The following is a 24,646-nucleotide window of genomic DNA, read 5'->3' as shown; positions in this document are numbered from 1 at the left end:
TGGCCACTCTGTACTCTAGATCTTGGTGTACGCTGTAGAGTATCTACAGGTGAACTGTGCTCATTTCACATGGCCACACTGTACTCTAGATCTTGGTGTACACTGTGGAGTATCTACAGGTGAACTGTGCTCATTTCACATAGCCACTCTGTACTCTAGATCTTAATGTACACTGTGGAGTATCTACAGGTGAACTGTGCTCATTTCACATGGCCACTCTGTACTCTAGATCTTAGTGTACACTGTGGAGTATCTACAGGTGAACTGTGCTCATTTCACATGGCCACTCTGTACTCTAGATCTTAGTGTACACTGTGGAGTATCTACAGGTGAACTGTGCTCATTTCACATGGCCACTCTGTACTCTAGATCTTAATGTACACTGTGGAGTATCTACAGGTGAACTGTGCTCATTTCACATGGCCACTCTGTACTCTAGATCTTGCTGTACACTGTGGAGTATCTACAGGTGAACTGTGCTCATTTCACATAGCCACTCTGTACTCTAGATCTTAGTGTACACTGTGGAGTATCTACAGGTGAACTGTGCTCATTTCACATGGCCACTCTGTACTCTAGATCTTAGTGTACACTGTGGAGTATCTACAGGTGAACTGTGCTCATTTCACATGGCCACTCTGTACTCTAGATCTTAATGTACACTGTGGAGTATCTACAGGTGAACTGTGCTCATTTCACATGGCCACTCTGTATTCTAGATCTTAATGTACACTGTGGAGTATCTACAGGTGAACTGTGCTCATTTCACATGGCCACTCTGTAGTCTAGATCTTAGTGTACACTGTGGAGTATCTACAGGTGAACTGTGCTCATTTCACATAGCCACTCTGTACTCTAGATCTTAGTGTACACTGTGGAGTATCTACAGGTGAACTGTGCTCATTTCACATGGTCACTCTGTACTCTAGATTTTAATGTACACTGTGGAGTATCTACAGGTGAACTGTGCTCATTTCACATGGCCACTCTGTACTCTAGATCTTAATGTGCACTGTGGAGTATCTACAGGTGAACTGTGCTTTTTTCACATGGCCACTCTGTACTCTAGATCTTAGTGTACACTGTGGAGTATCTACAGGTGAACTGTGCTCATTTCACATGGCCACTCTGTACTCTAGATCTTAATGTACACTGTGGAGTATCTACAGGTGAACTGTGCTCATTTCACATGGCCACTCTGTACTCTAGATCTTAATGTACACTGTGGAGTATCTACAGGTGAACTGTGCTCATTTCACATGGCCACTCTGTACTCTAGATCTTAATGTACACTGTGGAGTATCTACAGGTGAACTGTGCTCATTTCACATGGCCACTCTGTACTCTAGATCTTAATGTACACTGTGGAGTATCTACAGGTGAACTGTGCTCATTTCACATGGCCACTCTGTACTCTAGATCTTAATGTACACTGTGGAGTATCTACAGGTGAACTGTGCTCATTTCACATGGCCACTTTGTAGTCTAAGATCTCAGTGTATTACCGTACAAGGGTTCGTAACACTGAGAATTTAAAACGCCAATTTATTGAATGTTGAATAAAAGATAATTAAAGAAAAATATATACTAGTATTGGACAACGTAGAAGAGAAATACAAATGGTTGTTCAGGCATAATTTAGAACATAATTTTCTTCTTTTGAAAATTAATTAATTTCAATTAATTAAACAATTGAAGATATAAATTATCCAAAACGGGTTGCGTTTTGTGTCTTCGTATTGTTAACCTCCCTGAGATTTTAAGCGAACCTCAAACCAACGAATTAGACTTAATTATGAAATGTTAATCTAAAAAGAATTTTTTTTTTTCCAAACGGTACGTTACTAACAAAGACATATTATTTATTTCAAAAGATTGAGTCTTTCAAATTTTGTACCTTTCTCTTTGGACACTGTGTATATATCGTCGGCTTAGAGACAAAATACATTAAGTAAAAAATATTACATTTGAGAATAAGGCGTTATGAAAGCTCTTAACAAAACTGAACCCTCAAAATATTATTTTTACTAAGTTGTTTCTCTTTATGTGTATTTCATTTTGCAATTTTAAGTTTGTACACGTAATGTTTTTGATTTAATATGTTTTGCTTGTAAACCGCCGATTTGTAGGCCTACGATATGATATACGTAATAGAAATCAAATTTCGTGGTCGTGTGGCCGCCACTGTACAGGGCCATTAATGAGATATTACAGGACGACAAATGACAAGGACTCTCGTGGACTGTAGATAAATCTCTTTCATTGTCCACACCAGGGATCCCAAAACTAACCGCTTGGATGGAAAGCATAGGCCAGGGCGGAGAATATGTTTGGATATTCAGTAATAAGTAGTCTAATGTTTGGATATTCTGTATTCTTCACCTGACACAATTAAGAACATTAAATCCAGACGTTTGAGTTGGGCAGGGCATGTAGCACGTATGGGCGAATCCAGAAATGGATATAGAGTGTTATTGGGAGGCCGGAGGGAAAAAGACCTTTAGGGAGGCCGAGACGTAGCTGGGAAGATAATATTAAAATGGATTTGATGGAGGTGGGATATGATAATAGAGACTGGATTAATCTTGCTGAGGATAGGGACCAATGGCGGGCTTATGTGAGGGCGGTAATGAACCTCCGGGTTCCTTAAAAGCCAGTAAGTAAGTAAGTGAGTAACGTTTGGATATTCAGTAATAAGTAGTCTAATCAGTAATTTAAGAAATCCAACTCAAAACCGCGTCGGGATACGTATGCTGTCGTTCACACAATGAGTCCCTCCAATGTTCACTTACAAATATTTCTCACTCGAAAATGTCCAGTTATGAACTTATGCAAGTTAGCCTAAGGACCATGTACGAAAATCAACGTTCAATTTCAGCTGATACAGAAGATATGGAGAAGCTGAGGTGAGACAGCGGTCGTGGGATAACAACGACAGAAGACCGAACTATGTGGAAAACATCTACCTCAGTCATCACAGATTTCACCGAGCCTCGAAGTCTGGTCTCGTGAAACTATGCATACAATCCCCATTTCAGTTTGGTTGATAGGCCTTCCCCTCTACTCACACTCTTTACCACCCGTGGAGGGGAAGATGCTACTGTCTGTCTTACTAACGTTCCACTAATTGACTTTGAGCATAGTGAAAATTCTTATTATTGAAAATGTTTACCGGTAATCTATATTTCGAAAATATATTCTAAGCGTTTGTATTTCATTTTATTGCTGTTTATATCAACTGGCACATTAAAAAGCTACTGAGAGCAGAAGATAAATGTTTTCTTCACCGCTAGTTGCTACTCTACAGCATACACAACGGGACAATCTGCAGTGTGTCATTCCCCCCTGACTTCATAACACAAACTAAGATTCCTTGATTTAATTAATTATTAGTTGAAAATATTGAAAGAACGACACTAAAATATACTGATACATGTAATTGCCAAACATCTGTGTCACTGTATTTTATATCCACTTATGTATTTTATTTAATATTTTATTTTCTTGTGTGTACAACTTGGGGGGGGGTGCAGGTATAAGAGGTAACAGCTACCGATCTGTTACTGACGGACTCAGGGAAAGTGGAAGGGAAAAGAAATCCCTTCGCATCCTCTCAGCTTGTATGAAATGCAGTGTTGCCAACTGGACGGGAATTCCGTCAAAACTGACGGAATTTCAACGTAGCGGACGGGAAAAATTGCTTTTTGACGGGTGACGGATTTTCTGGTGGAAATTACGATTTACATCGTCTTTTGACATTTTTAGCTGCTGTCATTTTTAATTGTTTAATTTTTGGGAGATTTTACTTTTTATTTGAACAGCCCTGCCTGTTCCGTACCATGTTTAAGAATCCCCTGTTTCAGATTTTCTCATAATCAAGATGCTGACGAATTAATTATTATTATTTTAATCAGGATTGGTAACTAAGTTGTGTTAAAATTTGTTTTATATATTGGGTCTTATTTTTTTTTTAATTTCGACGGATTCTGATGGATTTCCGGGTGTTGTACTGACGGGGATACAATTTATGTGTTGGCAACACTGATGAAATGTCGTTTTAGTGCGGATTCAAGAGGAAGAGATCAACGAGCAGTCAGCGCGCTTAGCCCTCTGGCACGGAGCTCCGTGTACAATGCCGCGATGCGTCTGGGAAAGCGATGGCACGCACGATGTTGAATATCGCCATGCAAATAGCAGCGGTCCATTGAAGCTGCGCTCTGTTTTGTTTGAAAGACAGATCAAAGGTCACAAGCAAATACAGAACGAAGGGCTGTTTGCTTGGTTGCTCATGCGACGGCGCTTCGACAAACTTGTTGTGTTGCCTTATGCTAATCAGCCAAGACGCGACAAGAAAATAGAGCTGTGAGGAATACAGAGAAGTGCACCAATGTGTGAGTATCTTAAGAAAGGGAGCAAGGCGGAGAAACGAAGAAATGCGAGCGCTGATGAAGGTAGGAAAGGAATAAGAGAGAGAAGGAGGAAAGAACGAAACAAAGGGAAAATGAAGGAGGAACAAAAAGAAACAGTAGGAAAAACAGACAGACTGAAAGAAAAAGAAGGAAGTGGATGAAGGTGATGACAGAAATCCCACAAAGAAAGCAAACAAGAAGACAGAAAACAGCAATTAAAAGAAAGAGATGTTTAGAAGACAAAGGAACAGAGAATGAATAACGTATGTAAGAAAGAAAGAAGAAAAAGAAGCAAAGCATAATTAAAGGAAGCAACGAAGGGAGAAATAAAACAAAAGAAAAGCCATGAAGATGGAAAGGAAGAATGAAGTGAACTAAGGCATAAAGGAAGCAAGAGAGGAAGCGCATAAACGAAGCAAGCAAACGGTAAATATTGAAAAGAAAAGAAAGAAAGAAAAAAACCTGAGAAAAATTACAGACAAAATGTTAAAGAAAAAGGAAGGAAAATAGAATGAAGACGAAAAATAAATTAGTCTGAAGGAAATAACAAACAAGAAAATAAAAGGAAATAATGGAAAATAAATATGGAAGACAGATAGAAGGGTGAAAAGAAAGAAAGAAAGAAAGAAAGAAAGAAAGAAAGAAGTGAATTGAGATAATGAAACCAATAGGTAGAGCTCATAAAGAAACGACGTACACAGAATAGATAGCAAATTAAAGAAAGGTCGGTAAAAATAAGACACAAGAACAGAAAGGAGACACAGGGGAAGACGAATAAACGAAGACAAAAGAAGGAAAAAGAAGAAAACGGAAAGAATGAAAGGAAATTAGAGCAGGAAAAATAGAACGAAATAATAGAAAGAAAAGATGAAAGGAAGACAGACAGATGGAAATAAACAAACAAACAAAGAAGTGGACTAAGGTGTTGAATGAAGTAAGAGAGAAAGCGCATAGAGAAGCAAGTAGACAGAAAAGATGGAAAAGGAAATGATGATGGATAAAATGCGGCAAAAGAAGTGACAATAACGAAGAAAGTGAAAGTCGAATAAAGGAATAGGCAAACAAAGTCAAAAAACAAATTAATTAAAGAAAAGAACAGAAAAGATAAAACGAAAAAGAAATCTAAAAGAAAGATTGAAAAAAAAAACAGATATATGGAAGCGAATTAAGCAAGAGAGAAAACGCATGAAGGAAGCAAGTACAAAGAAAATTCAGCAAAGAAATGATGTTGGGGTAAATATAAGAAAAACAGAAAGAAATGGCATGTTGTTCTCATACTGAGTTGAAGAGAAAGCCTTATGGCCGTAACTTTGTCAGTAGAAATAGTTGTAGCTATAAAAGGTAAAGGTAAAGGTATCCCCGTAACATGCCATGAAGGCACTTGGGGGGGCATGGAGGTAGAGCCCCATGAATCTGTAGCCGAAATTTTTCTGGTAATTTTCGATTTTCCAAAAATAATTGGTCCTAACATATATAATTAACCACCCTGAAACCGAAAATCGCTTTTTTGAAATTTTTGTTTGTATGTCTGTCTGTCTGTCTGTTTATTTGTTACCTTTTCACGCGATAATGGCTGAACCGAATTCGATGAAAATTGGAATATAAATTATGTTCGTTGTAACCTAGATTATAGGCTATATGGCATTCAAAATACGTTATTTAAAAGGGGGGTTATAAGGGGGCCTGAATTAAATAAATCGAAATATCTCGCTTATTATTGATTTTTGTGAAAAATGTTACATAACAAAGGTTTCTTTAAAAATAATTTCCGATAAGTTTTATTCCTTGAAAAATTTAGATAGGACTGATATTTAATGAGATAAATGAGTTTTAAAATTAAAATAACTGCCATCTAAGGCTATGTATTGAAATAAAAAACAAATGACTTCGTCTATAAGGGGCCTTGGACACAACAATCGAAAGCAATGAAAGATAGCCTACAGACAATGTTTCTGTGTTCGTATGACGTAATATCGGAAGCTAAATTAACCGATTTGTATAATTAATTATTATTTCATCATTGGAAAGTGTAGTTTCTCTGGATGGACATAATGCTATAATGTTATTACAGTAACTTGTGAGTGAATTGAGGACAGGTAAGATTAAAATAGCTTCTTATGCACAGAAAACTTGATAGGTTATTCTGTATATTCATTTCCTGTATTTCGTATAACAATGTTTATGAACATATTCATTTTTATCTCAGAGAATTAACGAACAACGAGTGTGTATTGATTTAATATGCAGTAATAGTACGTTAGCTTAGCAATCCATTATTTTATAATTGAAATTTTAACTATGCTCAATTGAATCGTGTTAAAATACATAAAATACATATGCAATAAATGCAATGCAAAAAAATTGGGTAATGAGCCAAGCAGATTATGTTGCGCTGTTCTAAAAGTTGTTCCTCCTGAGATTCAAGAGCTCCCACAACAAATTAAAAACTTTCTAATTCGAGTACATCCGTTATGAACACACTTTTTCATAATATAATATAATATAATATAATATAATATAATATAATATAATATAATATAATATAATATAAACATAATAATAAATCTGTAGCGAAAATTTTTCTGTTAATTTTCGCTTTTCCAAAAATAATTGGTAATAACAATTAAGAAACATGTTAAAGGAATTGTCATTGCACCAAATGAGTGTCTCTGGATCAAAATGATCGCATTTTAATATTTTAAATACAATTTAAATTAAGTAACGTATTAAACGATTTATCCTTCTATCAAACACGAATGTTCCCTGGATCAAATGTCCTATTTGAATTATGTAATTACTTTATATTTATTTCTAACGGGTGCAGCGGAGCGCACGGGTACGGCTAGTTAAATAAATAAAAGAATGAAGCTAAGTGGAAAATGTCTGGAAAAATTTAAGTAAAAAGGGAACAATAACAGTAGTGAAATGTAAAGGAAAGTGTGAAGGAACGAAGACAGAAACAGAACGGAGATCAATCAGGCAAGACAATGAAGAGAGAACAATGAAAAGCTAGGAGAAATGAAGGAAGGGCTTGGACAGTAAAATAGATAAAAGACGAGGAAGGGAAACAAAATGAATGCAAAAGGAAAGGGAGGAGGGCTAACGAAAGAAGAAAATCTAAGGTAAAGGAAGAATTACAAAAAAGTTAGAAGATGAGTGAAATTAAGGAAAGAAGTGAAAGAAGAAAGAGAGGTTGGAGAGAAAGGAATAAAAATTGAACTGAAAAGCCACCTCGCAGTTCACGAGGCACACGTTCGCTGCCCTCGGGCTGGACTGTAGCTGTTCGGATTCTTTCGAAGTTTTCCTCAACTGTAAGGCGAATGTTAGGTAGTCCATCTCGTTATCACCAATTCCATCGACGTTAGGGAATAGAACGAGAAATAAGTTAACAGAAAGAGTAGGAAGTCTGTGAGAAGGGAGGCATTTGGAAGAAGGTAGTGAAGATAGAAGATAAAGTAGGGAAAGAATATGAAAATCTGCGAAATGAAAGTGAAATAAAGTAACCGTACCTGTATGGGGAACCAGCAGACGGCGAAGATCGCCACCACCACCACGACCATCCTGGTGACGCGCTTCTTGCCGCGGCGGCTCTCTGCAGACACGTGACCTCCAGGCGCCGCGCCCCGCCACAGGCGCACCAGCAGCCACAGGTACAGGCCGCAGATCAGGGCCAGCGGCGTCACGTACGACGTGGCGAAGAAGATGATCTGCGAATCATGGAAAGCAGTCCTGGGATGTAGACAGAGCCACGGCGTCGTAATGTTAGGTATATTATTAATGAATGCACAGCGACGTAGATTGTAAGGGAACTGTCTTTTGTTGATAAGGATGAAAAATGAAACACTGCCTTCACCATCATGATCATCATCGCTACGCCCCTGTTCGAGCCTGGGCGCCATGCCGCGGAATAATAATAATAATAATAATAATAATAATAATAATAATAATATTGTTGTAAATTAAAGCGTTAGGTAAAGTATAATAATAATATAAATAATATTGAAATAGATAAAGCAGAAATAACCATTGAAATTTGACTGCACATTCCTGTATCCTTCAAAACTGATATGATCAGTTCACAAAACAAGTTGTAATCTTTGTTACAATTCTTTTCGAGTGGTACAGAGAAAATGTTTCATGTTAAAAATATAGTACAGTGGCTTGGAGAATTAATTTGACACATTTAATGTATGTCACGCAACATGACTGTCAGATCTGTTCTAGAGGAAAAACATCTGAAGGCCGAACTAATATGTCCGAAAATGTGATCCAGTGAAAGAGATATAGCTTGACAGTTATTATTATTATTATTATTATTATTATTATTATTATTAGCCTATTATGCAACTTTACAGAAAGATTGAGGTATTTCGACCAGTTTTAGAATATACATACAACACTAACTTGTGCGTCTTATTCTGACAAACGCGTCTAAAACTAGACGTGATATCCATAAAACTAGACGTGATACCCATTAAACTAGACGTGATACCCATTAAACTAGACGTGATACCCATAAAACTAGACGTGATACCCATTAAACTAGACGTGATACCCATTAAACTAGACGTGATACCCATTAAACTAGACGTGATACCCATAAAACTAGACGTGATACCCATAAAACTAGACGTGATACCCATAAAACTAGACGTGATACCCATAAAACTAGACGTGATACCCATTAAACTAGACGTGATACCCATAAAACTAGACGTGATACCCACTAAACTAGACGTGATACCCATAAAACTAGACGTGATACCCACTAAACTAGACGTGATACCCATAAAACTAGACGTGATACCCATAAAACTAGACGTGATACCCATAAAACTAGACGTGATACCCATTAAACTAGACGTGATACCCATAAAACTAGACGTGATACCCATTAAACTAGACGTGATACCCATTAAACTAGAAGTGATACCCATTAAACTAGACGTGATACCCATTAAACTAGACGTGATACCCATTAAACTAGACGTGATACCCATAAAACTAGACGTGATACCCATAAAACTAGACGTGATACCCATAAAACTAGACGTGATACCCATTAAACTAGACGTGATACCCATAAAACTAGACGTGATACCCATAAAACTAGACGTGATACCCATAAAACTAGACGTGATACCCATTAAACTAGACGTGATACCCATTAAACTAGACGTGATACCCATAAAACTAGACGTGATACCCATTAAACTAGACGTGATACCCATAAAACTAGACGTGATACCCATAAAACTAGACGTGATACCCATTAAACTAGACGTGATACCCATTAAACTAGACGTGATACCCATTAAACTAGACGTGATACCCATTAAACTAGACGTGATACCCATAAAACTAGACGTGATACCCATTAATCTAGACGTGATACCCATTAATCTAGACGTGATACCCATAAGTCTAGACGTGATACCCATAAAACTAGACGTGATACCCATAAAACTAGACGTGATACCCATTAAACTAGACGTGATACCCATAAAACTAGACGTGATACCCATTAAACTAGACGTGATACCCATAAAACTAGACGTGATACCCATTAAACTAGACGTGATACCCATAAATAAAACTAGACGTGATACCCATAAAACTAGACGTGATACCCATAAAACTAGACGTGATACCCATAAGACTAGACGTGATACCCATAAAACTAGACGTGATACCCATAAAACTAGACGTGATGCCCATAAAAGCAAACCAAACGACGAGTTAAAATGAATACATGAGGCTCTCTCCAAACGTGTATATCCTATTCCATATATTTCAAACGTGACTGTAAAGAAGTTTGCACTTAGTGAAAATTTGATCCCCTCCTATCCTACCACGGAAGTCTTATTTCTTTGTTTTCATGAGATATATCAAATTGGAGGTGAAAACATTGGGTTGAAGCAGTGATATATGAAAGAGATCCTGAAAGAAAAGACCACTGGGCAAAATTTAACGGACTTCACAGCTAGCGGATGGCCTGATACTGTCACATTGTCGCGGTACGAGCTTTAAGTGCCGATGACACGAAAGCAACATGACTGAAAGGGAAAGTTAATTAAACAAGTGATTTGCGGATGTAATAATTTAATGAATGTAATAGACTGTTAATATGTATTAATATTGGTAAAGTGTTCCTCATTACCACGTGAAACGTCAGACTTCTCCATAGACTTACAGGTTATAATAACAGATATTAATACGTCTAGCAGTTATTGCAATGTATCATTATGTCGCTTATAATTATTTTTTTTTTCGTAAAACCTGTAAATTACTAGAATATAGATTTAAAATGATAATAAAAAAGCCTAAAACACGGGTTGATAAATACGTAATTTTAGTTCTTTAAAACCCAAAATTCCGAGGTTTGATGACAATATGTTGGAGGGGATGAGGAAGGAAGCAGCAGACTGCCTTTTGGGAGAAACAGAATAAATTGCATCATCCCCTACTGTATATATAATTGCTATATAAAAACTAAATTCGGGTGCAGAATTATATCTACTAAAGTTAAATTAATCACGAAGAACGTTCCTAAGTTCGAAGTCAAGGAAAGCTGGGACCCTTAAAACTTTGAAGAGAAAAGTTATATTGGATTCCGACTCTTAAAAGAGCGCGTAATTCCCAAACTTCAATATTGCTGCGTTGTCCTCTGTAAACACGGAGTCGAACCTTCATTAGTTCATAATCAGAGTTCAAGACTGTTTATCTGTAAAGTTCGCTTACAGGTATTTGAACACGTTTCCAAGCAAACTATAACGAACACATAAATAACAGAACTTCTTCAAATTATTATTATTATTATTATTATTATTATTATTATTATTATTATTATTATTATTAACATCATTGCCTCGAACAAGTGCAAAATTTCAATTATCTGGGTTGTGAAATATCTTATCAAAATGAAAAAGATGTGAATAAGAAAATTACCAAATTTACACAAATTCTAGGAATAATAAACAATACATTAAAAGCTAAATTAGTACAAAAATCTACAAGAATAAAAATATATAATACACTAGCATTACCCACCCTTCTATACGGAAGCGAGATTTGGACATTAAAGAAAAAAGACATGAACAGAATCAAAGCAACGGAAATGAAATTTTTCAGGAGAACAGCAGGATATACTCTTTTAGACCGAAAAAGGAATGAAGAAATTTTAGAACAATTAGAAGTAGAGTCAGTAGAAGAAAAAATCAGCAGATACAAATTCAATTGGCTAGCTCATGTAAGAAGAATGGAAAATTCAAGAATCCCAAAAATTATGATGCAATATAAACCTAGAGGACATCGTCGACCAGGAAGACCGTTAAGAAGACTGCTAGATGGGGCCGAAACAGGTCTACAGAGGCCTAATTCGTGAAGGATGATGATGATGATGATGATGATTAACATCATCATCGATCAGCGCGTCTGGCCGCGAAACCAGATGGCCTGGGTTCGAATCCCGGTCGGGGCAAGTTACCTGGTTGAGGTTTTTTCCGGGGTTTTCCCTCAACCCAATACGAGCAAATGCTGGGTAACTTTCGGTGCTGGACCTCGGACTCATTTCACCGCCATTATCACCTTCATTTCATTCAGACGCTAAATAATCTGAGATGTTGATACAGCGTGGTAAAATAACCAAATAAAAAACATCATCATCGGCATTATCATCAGTATATATTTTAGCGGTAATGCTGGGGGTGGTTGTAATGATATCGGTATCGTTAGTACTCATGTAATCAAGCAATGATATTAGCATCTTTATTTTTAAACAAAATCCATTCATATCACACGAGGCCAGAGGGAGGGGGAGTTTTGAAGAGAGGAAACGTTATTTTAATGAATTAGAAGAATGTAACTAATTCAAGGTAATCGGAGAAATTTAGAAAACGAAATTATGGAAAGAATTCCGATTGCAAATTTATCCTACTTTGTGATAGAACCTTCATTTTCAGAAATAGCAAGGAACACAAAATCCAGAATTTTAAATACAATCATTTTTATTTTATCAGTATTTGGATCGAAAAATTGCACAAGAAAGGAAGGAATCATTTGGAGCATGCTATATTTTAAAAAGAAACTCTTTTGGCCTTTATTTCAGAACATCATGTATTAATTTTCAGAATAACAAAGATACAACAACAGCAACAACAACATATGCGCTTGATCTTATCCGCAGTAGCATACTATGAGAGTAGATCGGAAAGTAACGCACAACAATTTTTTTCTGCGTTGGTATTGCGGCTGGGATGTTGACATTTCACTCAGATTTAGTTTACAGTTTTCACTACAGACACAATTTGTTTTGAATGTGCAGCTCTAGCGAGAGACGCGTGAACTACGCAACAAAAATGGCGCGTATGTTACTGTCGTCCACTTGTGAACAGCAGCGAAGTGTTGTGCGATTTTTGTGGGCTAAAGGACATAACCCGAGTCAAATTCACAAGGACATGTATAGTGTGTACGGGGAAGACCATAGCAACATCTCCAGTTGGTGCGCATTTTTTGCAGACGGTCGTGAGAACCTTTGTGATTCACCACATCCCGGGCGGCCGGTAACTACAACCCAGCGGAATGTCACGGGCATTGAGGCGGTAATTTTGAACGACGGGCGCATCCAACTGCGAACCTTATCTCAGCAGTTCAACATTTCATACGGTGCGATGTACGATATTGTGCATGACACATTGAAATTTCATAAAATTAGTGTCCGCTGGGTGCCTAAGAACTTCACAGACGACCAAAAGGGCCAGCGAATGATATGCTTGGACCACTGACGGTGTATTATTTTAGTCGAGACCACATCGCTCAGTTGTAGTTTTTTGGTGCTGTGAGGTGGTGGTTTTCACAGGTACATTTTTCTTAGTGTACTAAACAATGCATAAAATAAAAACAACAAATTATCATTTGCATTAATATGTTGCAGAATTTAAGGATATTTTAGTTGAGATGGATTTGTTCTGCACCGCCAGTCACGTGATTAAGCAATAAAGGCTGAACAATTATCCTAGGTTGCACAACACCGAACTGGGATTAAACACTTCACTGCAATTTCATGATTGATGAAGAAACTTCGTCTAATTACTGGTCCATTTTCAGGTTCTTTTAATGGACCTTCTAAATTTTCAGTTCATTGTGCAGATAAATATATGTAGGACATTTGTGTCGGCTGACATACTCCTTTATAAAGTAAAAAATCTTTTGTTACGGAACTTTGTCACCAAATATTCAAACATTGACACTCGTGAAGAGTCAAATTTGAAAAGAAGTTATCTTCTGAAGTGTTACGAAGAAACTCTGGAAACAGGCGCTCAATTGAGGAAAATAAAGAAATCTGGACTAGCTTACACAAAAAAGATAAAGCTGTTTGAAAAAAATTGTAGATTTCACAATACGTTCAATGAATGGAATCAACACGGCTACCAAAAATGGTATCCAAACACGAGCCTAGAGGATGCAGAGATGCAGGACGACCTAAGCAGCGCAAGAACATTGGCCTGTGAAGTTCATGATGATGATGATTTGGTAATTCAAAGGAAGACATCAGTAGCGAAGCGAGTAGAGCAACAAGTTAATATTAGGAGTTTCAATATTCCGAAATTAAAAGACGAGAAACTGAGCAACATTATAAGGTCGAGATTACAATTAGGTTTGCCGCTTTAAGTGCGACGAAATTTCGGAGGAATTAGATATTCGGTGGTAAGAATAAACATGAGTATATGGTATATACTGGACTTTTTTTAGTAAATACTCTTGTACATTTGAGTACCTACTCATTTTTGATTACATACTCATAACATGGAAGCATAGTAGAATATACTCAAGCGTCCATCTTGTACAGAATATATACTCATGCTTGGTAAGAATAAAAGCTAGTATATTCTCATATTTATAAGTTCGTTCTCATGTTATTCTGAGTATGGTTTATAGCAGGCTCAATTCTGAATATTTGTTGATTTGTGTTCAGTTTGAAGTTAAATAAAAAAAAATGGCAGAATTTATGAACGATGTAGTGCCTCATGGAAAAATATAGAAAAAGAAGTGAACTTCAGAAGGCTTTACCGCTTCACAAAAGTGAATGTGAAAAAGGTTAAACACGTATTTGTTATTCATAAAAAACATAACCTATAAGAATATGAATGGCTGCCAAATTATAAGGTTAGATTGTATTGTTAAATATAATTAACAATTACAGGTTATTTTGTAAAATTTGAATTGCAAAATGCAGTTACTTGTAACTTTAAAATTATATATAACTGCTCCATAATAAAAAAATAGAATTAGCATAACTGGAATTCTAGAAATGGATTGTAATCTCTATCCAACATCCCGTAATGACGATTTCCCAGTACTATTTTCTTTTTCCTGTTTATTAACGTCACTTATCTGATTCACTCTCTCTTTCATATTTATTAACTTATTTATTTTTTAATTAATTTAATTTATTTTATTTAATTTACTTATTTATATTAGCTCTTTATTTATTTAATTTACTTATTTATTTCATTAATTTAATTTCTTTTATTTAATTTACTTATTTATATTATCTCTTTATTTATTTAATTTACTTATTTATTTCATTAATTTAATTCATTTACTTAATTAATTTATTTTATTTATTTAATTAATTTAATTTATTTATTTACTTAATTATTTTATTTAATTACTTATATACTTATTTATTGTATTTATTTATTTAATACATTTATTTATCGTATTTATTTATTTTATTTATTTATGTATATGTTTATTTAATTTATTTAATTAATTTAGTAATTTAATTAATTAATTTTATTATTTATTTTGTTTATTTATTTATTTTTTTTATCCATTATTAAAATTTACAAAACGCAAAACATAAACCACTACAACATGCAGATAGCATGTGAAAGTCTGTAAAAAACTGAGCATCACGGTGCGATGTGGTCAAAGAGGATAGGTAACACGAGTACATACTAACTTTTAAACGATCAAGAAGGCTGTAGAGATGAGTATATATTCGCGTTAGGTAGAATGTCTTTATTCTTACGAAAATGAGTATGTTCTAGTGGTTACGTAGTTACCTCGACATTTCCCCCGTTAAAGTAAGTACAGTGCATATCCCTTTCAGTTCTTCGGTAAAAAATCTTGGCATTCACATGGATAATAATCTCAACTGGGACATGCAAATCACAGAAACCTGCAGAAAAGTATATTCTATTATTCATGTGCTAAAAAGGATAAATGTTCATCTTCCCTCTTGCTTAAAACAGTCCCTTGTGCAGACCCTTGTATTTCCCTATTTTGACTATGCTGACATTTTACTGACTGACCTTTCCAGCGACAACAAAATGAAACTTCAACGTGCTCATAACTTGTGTGTACGTTTTGTAAACAATGTTCGTAAATATGATCATATTACCCCATCCCTGGAAGCAATAGGTTGGCTTAAACTAGATAAGAAAAGAAATTTACATTCACTTCTCTTTCTCTTCGAAATCTTGAACTCTTCTATTCCTTCGTACCTGTCGTCTCGCTTCACTTAGCTTTCTTCCCACCACAATCTGAACACACGCTCTCGTCACGAAACAATACTAACAATACCATCCCATCGCACCTCCTCATACTCATCCTCTTTCACAATAGCCCTGCCAAGACTCTGGAACTCGCTACCTGCTAGCATCAGGGACTGTCGAAATAAAATTGAATTCAAACGCAAACTTACTAGGCACTTGGTCAGTAATTGAGACTCGTTCAGACATGGTTTCTTGTAAATAGTTCTCTTAATCTACCACAAAATATCTCAATATCCGGTAATTTCATCACTATAGAATTTTGTTATTGTAGGTTTAATTTGTAATTTAGTAAATACAAAAATATTCTTTGTTCTTAACTTCTATGATAAAATGTCTAGCTTTCATTAATCAGGTATTCTTGTCGTACTTTAATTTTTATTGTAATTGTAATTGTAAATTTAATATTAATTGTAATCTTATTGTTCATGTTATAGTTGTAATCCCCTGGTAGAGGGGCAGAGAAGGCCTGACGGCCTTATCTCTACCACGTTAAATAAATAAATCTAATCTAATAATCACAGGAAGTGCTCATACTCATAAGTATAAACCTTGAGAAAGTACTTAAGCTTTATTCTTATTACCCATTAAAAGCGTGTGGGTAAGTAATAGAGATAATATCAAAATTGCAGCTGAGCAGAGCATAGGCTATTATGAAACTAAGAAAAAAATCGTGGTTTGATGATTGTTGCATGGTTAGAAGAAAACAGGAATTTACAGTTCATCCGAAAAATTGCTTGACTGAAATCACGTCGTATAAATGGACTGTGGCGCACCTGGAAGACGGGCTTGTTGTATCCGTCGGGGCGGTTGATGGGGTCCGCCTCCAGGAACACGCAGGCGGTATGCTCCGCGGAGGAGTAGGTGTACGTGACCTCGCCGTGGCTCAGGTACACGGGCACGGACGCCAGCAGGATCACTACCCACGTCACCGCGATGGCGGCGATGGCGTTTCGCTCAGTTCGTATCTGAAACAGAAGACAGTGACATAGGCCTACTGAAAGAAACTAAATCCATTGTACATTCATCAACATTTATGGTACAAATTTTTTATCTGCGTCAATTTTAAACTTCTTACTTACTTACTTTTAAGGAACCCGGAGGTTCATTGCCGCCCTCACATAAGCCCGTCATCGGTCCCTATCCTGAGCAAGATTAATCCATTCTCTATCATCATATCCCACCTCCCTCAAATCCATTTTAGTATTGTCTTCCCATCTACGTCTCGGCCTCCCTAAAGGTCTTTTTCCCTCCGGCCTCCCAACTAACACTCTATATGCATTTCTGGATTCGCCCATACGTACTACAGTACATGGCCTGCCCATCTCAAACGTCTGGATTTAATGTTCCTAATTATGTCAGGTGAAGAATAGAATGCGTGCAGTTCTGTGTTGTGTAACTTTCTCCATTCTCCTGTAACTTCATCCCTTTTAGCCCCAAACATTTTTCTAAGCACCTTATTCTCAAACACCCTTAATCTGTGTTCCGCTCTCAAAGTGAGAATCCAAGTTTCACAACCATAAAGAACAACCGGTAATATAACTGTTTTATAAATTCTAACTTTCAGATTTTTTTACAGCAGACTTGATGATAAAAGTTTCTCAACCGAATAATAACAGGCATTTCCCATATTTATTTTAAACTTCTACAATACAAAAACTTCAAGTTAAATTTTAATAGCGATATCTGCTACGTAATAATACTAGATTTGTATCTGCGCAAATATTAAATTGAAGATCTAGGGAAAAAATGGAGTGCCAGACACAAAACAAGCCTTCTGCACAAGTTTCGTCAGAGCTGGTTGGTCCAATGAGTAGTCAAGGCGCGATACTTCAGATGCCTCGTACAAAATAGCTTGAGCCTCTAGATATCTGTATTAGGAAAGTTCTGTATTAAGACTTCAGATGTGCCTGCCCGACACAACGTTGGTTGTGACTGGATATCTCAGCTGAGACTGCATACGGTCTATTCCATATGAAATGGATCAGTAAAAAACCTCGCATTTTTTTATACTCTAATTTTTTCCTACTTATACAAGGTGCTGAGGAGAGTGCATTTTCAAAAATATACTATCGAAAGTCAAACGGTTTTCGTATTGTTGAGCGACAAATTTAGCGTGTTTTATAAAAACAAGCCTCTTTCAGCGCTCAGAACTCTGGAACCATTTACTGCAGAACATTGAACGAGAGCTTATTTTGAAGCTGACATTTGGTAGGTTATGATAAGAAGTAATCCTTGTTTTTATTGTACACAGTGAGACAGATAATCTGATTTTACTTAGTTTTAGGCTTTTTGTCCATTTGTAAAAATGTAAAAATATTGAGAAAAAACCTTGCATTATTAAGAGGGATTCGGCATTGTTTGCTTAGTGGCTCGGCAATAAGTTTCGAGGGTATTAAATAGATTATTTTCACACGCCTAGACTTGAACGGCGCAGTACCGCAAGCACTGGCCGAGAGATGAAGATAAGCGAGCGTTGGGCGTCATTTTACTCCAGTGTTTATGAAAACCTGTGATAAAGCTAGCCCAGCCATGACTGCTAGACGACACATAACGTGTTTGTCTCCTGGCCTTGCTTGTCTCGGCTAAGCTCCCGCCTCACAGTCAGCTGGTTAGTTCACGCGCGTACTATTTATTTTCTTTATTTTATATTTTCAGTACTTTCTTATCAACATACCATCAGTAAAAATTATGTGTTTATTTGTACTTTCAATGCGGAATCTAACATATATTTTTAAAAAATTTTTTTCCTAGCCAAAGGTGTCTTAATGAGGAAAAATCTAAATTCTTCCATTTCCATAAAAAGTAAGAAAAACTGTTTATATGTCAATATAAAGTTTAATTTCTCAGCATCAAAATAAACCATGATTTTGATAATTGGGTGAAAGGGTTTCGAAGCTACAACAGTTTAAAGTTGCTAATTTTATGAAAATACGATAAATTTAAATATTTTAAATTTAAGCACTATGAAGTTCTGATGCCTCAAACTTTGCACAAAGTACTGTATCACACTTCTCTACTTACAAAAAAAGTTTCATTGTGTTTAGAAATTGTAAGGTCAATTTTCTCTATATTTCGGTCGATTTGAGATAGAATAGCTCATACGTATCTCAAGAGAAAGTTTTTTTGAAACTGCAAAGTTATCTGGTTCAAAATTGGAAAGCAAATTACAAAAATAGAACGTCAATTCGATAGTGTTTGAGTAAAGGGAGAATAAGTCATGAAAATGAGTTTTGAGGTAAATGAAAATTAAACTTCGGTCCTATATTGCAAATCATTTTATACGCAAATAAAATATATCAAATGCTAGTATTACGTTGTTTCTTGCACACCCACTTGTAGAATTTAACCTACATATTCACCTGGGGAACAAAAGTCCATTTTCACTAAAAATGACTTAATACCCTTTATCTGAGTACCACCAAATTAAGGCTGGTTCACAATAAAGCGGAAACGAGAATCCGAACGAAAACGAAAACGGTAAAATTGTTAAAATGTGTACATTTCAATGTGAGCATTCACAATTAACGAAAAGCTTGCCGGAGCCCGGGATCGGGAACGGAGAGTTGGCCAAGTTTCAACTTTGGCGTTCACGTTTCCGATCACAGCCCACTAGATTCATTCTATTGCCATCTAAAAGCTATTTTGTCGTCGTATATTTTGTAGCAAGAAGACCGTGACATAACCTATGCATTATTTTGTTCTGTGCTGTGCATCATGGAGCAAGTTTTATTTGATGAGATTCTAATATTGAGTGTTGAGGAAAATCCTCACGTTTACGATAAGCTTTCAATAGCTGCATCTTTGAACAGCAATCGTAAGTAAATCATATTTTATTACAGTATTGGTTGTATTACACACTACATATTCACGCTTCAATTCAATAACTACTGTTGTGTTCATTTTTGTTCTATTACAAATGTTTCTTCTCTAATTATTTTACGTTATGGTGGACTTAAAATAGGTTGTGATAATAAAGATGCATGGGCATATTTATAGTACCGTACCTAATGAAATGTTTCAGTTGAAATTTCGAAGTTGGTTAACCTGTGTTTATGTTGGCTGCCTTGTACTCATGAGAGAACGCCATTGGTCAATTATACACAAACAACATCAGAATGCGTAATATCGACTTTACATATCGTTATTGACATACATATCGATATGCATAGTCGTCTACGCTCTCGGTTTATTGTGAATCAAAAATGTTCATATTCACGTCGTCTGCTTCTCGTTTTCACTCTGGTTCTCGTTCCCGGTTTATTGTGAACCTGCCTTTAGCCTTCAAAAGAAACGTGGTGTGAGAGACTTAACGGAAAAGAGTATATTTGGTTGAATTGCTGGAATTGGTGAAAACCAACCCTCAAGCGATCAGTTGGAACAGGATGCGGCCCGATCTGGACAGACTGAGCAACAACTGAGACCGCATTACCAAACAAATGATATTTGACAAACGTTAATGATTCAAAGGTTTTGCAATTCCCGCCAACGAATGCTTTTGATCATTGATGTAAATACGTTAAGCCCTATCTCCACCCTGAGGCCATGTGCCCTCGCATTCTATGTTGATTAAATCAAGTTACGCTAAACGTGTCTTAATGAGCATGAAATTGTATTATATGACAACATAGAGATTCTGTGTCCATGTAATTAATATATAGACCTGCGTATAATCCTGTAAGCGGAAGTGACTTCCTTCTGTTGAAAGTACAGGAGCAACATTATTGATTCATATTGGACCGTCACATGGCAGAAGATACGTGTGACCTAGTAGTTGATACAGCGTCGTTAAATAACCAACTAAAATAAAAAATAAAAGATACGTGTGTTACTAGAAGTACAGGGACATCATTTTATTTTTACTTGCATTTTTATTGTACCTGCATTTCTGAATGTACTTCACTCCCACCCCTTCACTAATGTCCTTGCTCCCGTCAGACACACATACTTACGGCCGCTGTTGCATTCGAAGTCTTCAAGCAGTGAAGTAAACACTGCAGTGTATAGTGTGTTTCAGAAATATGATTGCGTTTTCTATAGAAGAAAGAACCTATATTAATAATATCGTACTAAAAATTATATTCAAGAAACGATAAATTCAATTTCAGAGAATATGCTTCAAAATGTTTTTAATAATATGCGTAAAGAATTGAAGCCTGCATTGTAATGAACGGCAACCATTTTCAGCAACTTGTTTAAAAATTCAGATTAGCTTATTTTGAATTAAGGTGGCTAGAAGCAAAGTAATGCTAGTGACATTTGTAATAACATGAGTTAAGTGCATCCAGTGTAAGCAAAAGTATCTAACATTTTAGTGGCAAAGGGATATTTTAATCGCATCACATATTAAAATTTAAATAAAAATTTCACCGATTTTACGAAAGCTTAAATATTTAAACCCATTTTCTCAAAAGTAACTTAAGTGCACTTACAGCCCTTTACTTATGACCCCCTCAATTTAAGTATATTGTATGTTAACATCAATAATTAATATGCTAAATAAGGTAGACATTACATAACGAACATAGCCGCCTGAAAAGTTGAGTTTTTGAAGAAAAAAAATGTTACTACTCTGCTGTATTTTGATAAATTCCGTAAAATTGATGATCAAACTGAAAATCGTAATATCGTATTTCCCTACAACATAAATGGGTACACTACTTTTCTCTCCTCCTATAGCTAGTAAAATGATTTGTTTACATATTGCACTAGTAACATCAAACTCCTGTAATGGAAGAGGGCAACAGTGTTTGCGAGTATAGCCAGGTTAATGTTAAAAATGTTGGTAAAAATAAAGTGATGTCCCTGTATATCTTCATTGACAAGGAGTGAGGCAAGGATGATCTCTTCTTCTTACGATTTCTAACTGTTATACCGACGGAGTCGTGCAGATGTGACAGAGAATTTTGGGGAACTTCAAAAAAGAGGCGATAGATTTTAAAACACTTATAACTTATATATTTTTAAAGGTCAGTTCCTCATTGCCAAGAGGAAGCAGAAATATAGGTGAAATATACCACCAGCGGAAACGAAAGTGAGGATTTCAGAGGAGGCAATTTAATTCAAATAAAAATTGTTAAGAATAGGCCTAATACTATTATAGAGCAGGTTTACTCTTTTGAGTACGGAGGCCGTGAATTGACATTGTACAATAAGCATACGGATTTATAAAACAAAGGAAATAGATTTAGGCACTTCAAACAAGAGTACTACGAAAACGATTTCGTAAAGAAGCGCTTGTAGAAATGAAGTACTGCTGATCTTCCTTTGTTATACGGAGCTGGAGCGAAGAATTCACAGAAATGACCTTAGGCCCTTCGAGAGAGTGAGAAGAGACGAAAATCAGACATCCGAGATGAGTTGCGGGACATTATAAGCAGGAGGAGAAATGAAGATGTACGCAACTGTTGTACTAATGGAATTGTCTGATTATAGGAATAACTGTAGGAGCGTGCATACCAGGTGTTCCAGATTGACTGGTTCAGAATGACACAGTTGATAGAGGAGTGCAACAGTGTATTTGAGTTAGGGGACCAATGGTCGGAGATGCCATCTTAAGGCATTAATTCAATGATAAAATTTTGAAGTAGCGCCCGAACAATATGCTAGCATGCATTCCGCGTCAGAGTCCTAAGGCCCGTAACATACTTGCAGAGTTTTCGCCAGCGAGAAATGTGTTGCGAGAAAGTAAAAAAATTGATGACATGGATTCAAATGGACGTCCACACACTGGAAGAGATCCTCGTTCGAGGCAAAAACCTCGCGCGAGTTTCTCGCTGGAATCGGTAGCTCAGCGAATTTTCTTGACACATTTATCAAAGATGTTTGACATTTATACTCTTTATGACGATCGAATGTAGAAAAAGATATCACAGGTGGCGATGAATTGTATTGTTTTTATTTGAAAATGGGGAAAGATGGCTGATAATTGCAGTCAGAAACTTATCGAACTTGTACGATGTCATCCGTGGGCCTATTTATATGATACACGGGATGAAAACTATAAAAACACGGAACTTAAGGGGAGGTTGTAAGCCCTATCCTCGCCGTGTTAAATTTAGCAACTTCAGGTACACTTTTCTCAGAAACTATTCAATCTACATCTATGAAAATTTGCACACCTGTAGTTGTGATCTACCTTAACCTACCGACTTTTTCTTAATTTATTAGTTCAGCTAAAAACCAAAAAATGTTAATTTTGATCCAAATCAGCTTACAACCTCCCCTTAAAGAAGAAATCTGGAGACAAATATCAGATTATCTGAAAATAAATACGGCTATATTTTATTTTGATGAGATTTAATAGTATTAATTAAACATTTGAAATAATGTATCTATATGTCTTAACAGTTTACATAATTTTAATCCGAACATAGCAAAGAATCCTCTATCATATCATGAATAGCAAACAACTGAGGTCCATTCAACCTGAAATAACGCCTAAATGTATCATCATTCAAATCGAAACCAGTGTCCAAAACTCGCCCTTATTTTCGTAAGATACAATGTGATTTTCAGATATTTCTGCTTTAATTTTAGGCCTACTTTTTCTTTTCATTAACAAAATATGTTCATGTAACTCCATTTCCTCATCATCTGAATACTCAGATTCAACATAGCGTTCGTACGTAATTTGTAAAGTACGACAATATACGTAAATACATAACCTATAATATTTCCCCCAACGAGTGATTACTATAATCAGAAAAATGCAGTGCATAGATGATCATAGCGAGGTGTGATCTGTGATAGCGAGAACTCTTCAAGTGTGTTACGGGCCTAATAGTGTTTCAAAACAACATAGCATCCCCTGCTCCAAAGAAGAAGCATACATGGAGAGTAAGAACACTAGAGAACACGGGTATGTAAGAACCGCATTTGAGCGAAGCTGGAAACGTTCTGCCCGACGTCACTCTGTTTCTCTTGAGATATCGCGTTCAGTCTGTGCCGAATATTGCATAAAGACTTAAAGTTCATCCATATAAAATCCAAATGGTTCAAGCATTACAAGAATGTGACGCAGTATGTCGTATGGACTTTTGCCAGCTCATGAATGATAATGAGGACATCGTCCATAACCTGATAATGAGCGATGAAGCGGATTTTCGTATATTGAGATATGCCAACAAACAACATTTTCTACACAGGGCCGGAAATAACCCCCATAAATTACACCAGGAACCATTAAACAGTGTCAAGGTCAATGCATGGTGCGCCATTTCCTCTTTCGTGAGGATGGCGATGGCAATTTTGTTACAGTAACCGCCGCAATGATCGATAAATTTTTGATAACTCAGATCCCTGAGCAGACAGTGATCATCAGGGACACAAGATGGACGACTAGCCATACCTCTGGACAATCAGATTCTCAACAGATGGTCAACAGCAAGGAGATCTCGCACTAATTCCACTTGTTCGTCACAAATGGACGGGCGAGACACATGTGCCGTCTCATTACGAGATGCAGAGACCATGTTGCAACAGTCCGATACGGTAGTGCATCGTTGCCACAAGCTTCAAGTAACCCTTTATGACATTGGCTTGCATTTCTACCACGGGCTACCTCGAATTTAGTATACATGCTTTAGAGCAGTTAAAACTAGTGCTCTACATTTAACCACGCACAATAACATCTGTTGTCATAGCAACCGGTTTTTTTCATTCAGTACATCGACAATA

General features: G+C 36.3%; 1 protein-coding gene across 6 annotated transcripts in view; it reads right to left on the bottom strand.

The window, feature by feature from the left end:
- The window catches only part of LOC138695751 (allatostatin-A receptor-like), an 865,724-nt gene that overhangs the window by 765,274 nt on the left and 75,804 nt on the right, over positions 1–24,646 (bottom strand). For all 6 annotated transcript variants that reach the window (XR_011331188.1, XM_069819916.1, XM_069819919.1 and 3 more), the window contains 2 exons: positions 16,744–16,935; positions 7,919–8,116 (listed from right to left, as the gene is read on the bottom strand). Coding sequence is in view for 5 of the 6 variants with exons in the window: in XM_069819916.1 (XP_069676017.1) it covers positions 7,919–8,116; positions 16,744–16,935 (390 nt within the window). In the remaining variant the exon portion in view is untranslated. The remainder of the gene's footprint in view (positions 1–7,918; positions 8,117–16,743; positions 16,936–24,646) is intronic.

Source organism: Periplaneta americana, chromosome 3 (genome assembly GCF_040183065.1).
Source record: "Periplaneta americana isolate PAMFEO1 chromosome 3, P.americana_PAMFEO1_priV1, whole genome shotgun sequence".
Taxonomy (NCBI): Eukaryota; Metazoa; Arthropoda; class Insecta; order Blattodea; family Blattidae; genus Periplaneta; species Periplaneta americana.
Note: the sequence above shows the minus strand (reverse complement) of the source record. Positions and strands in the feature narration are given on the sequence as shown.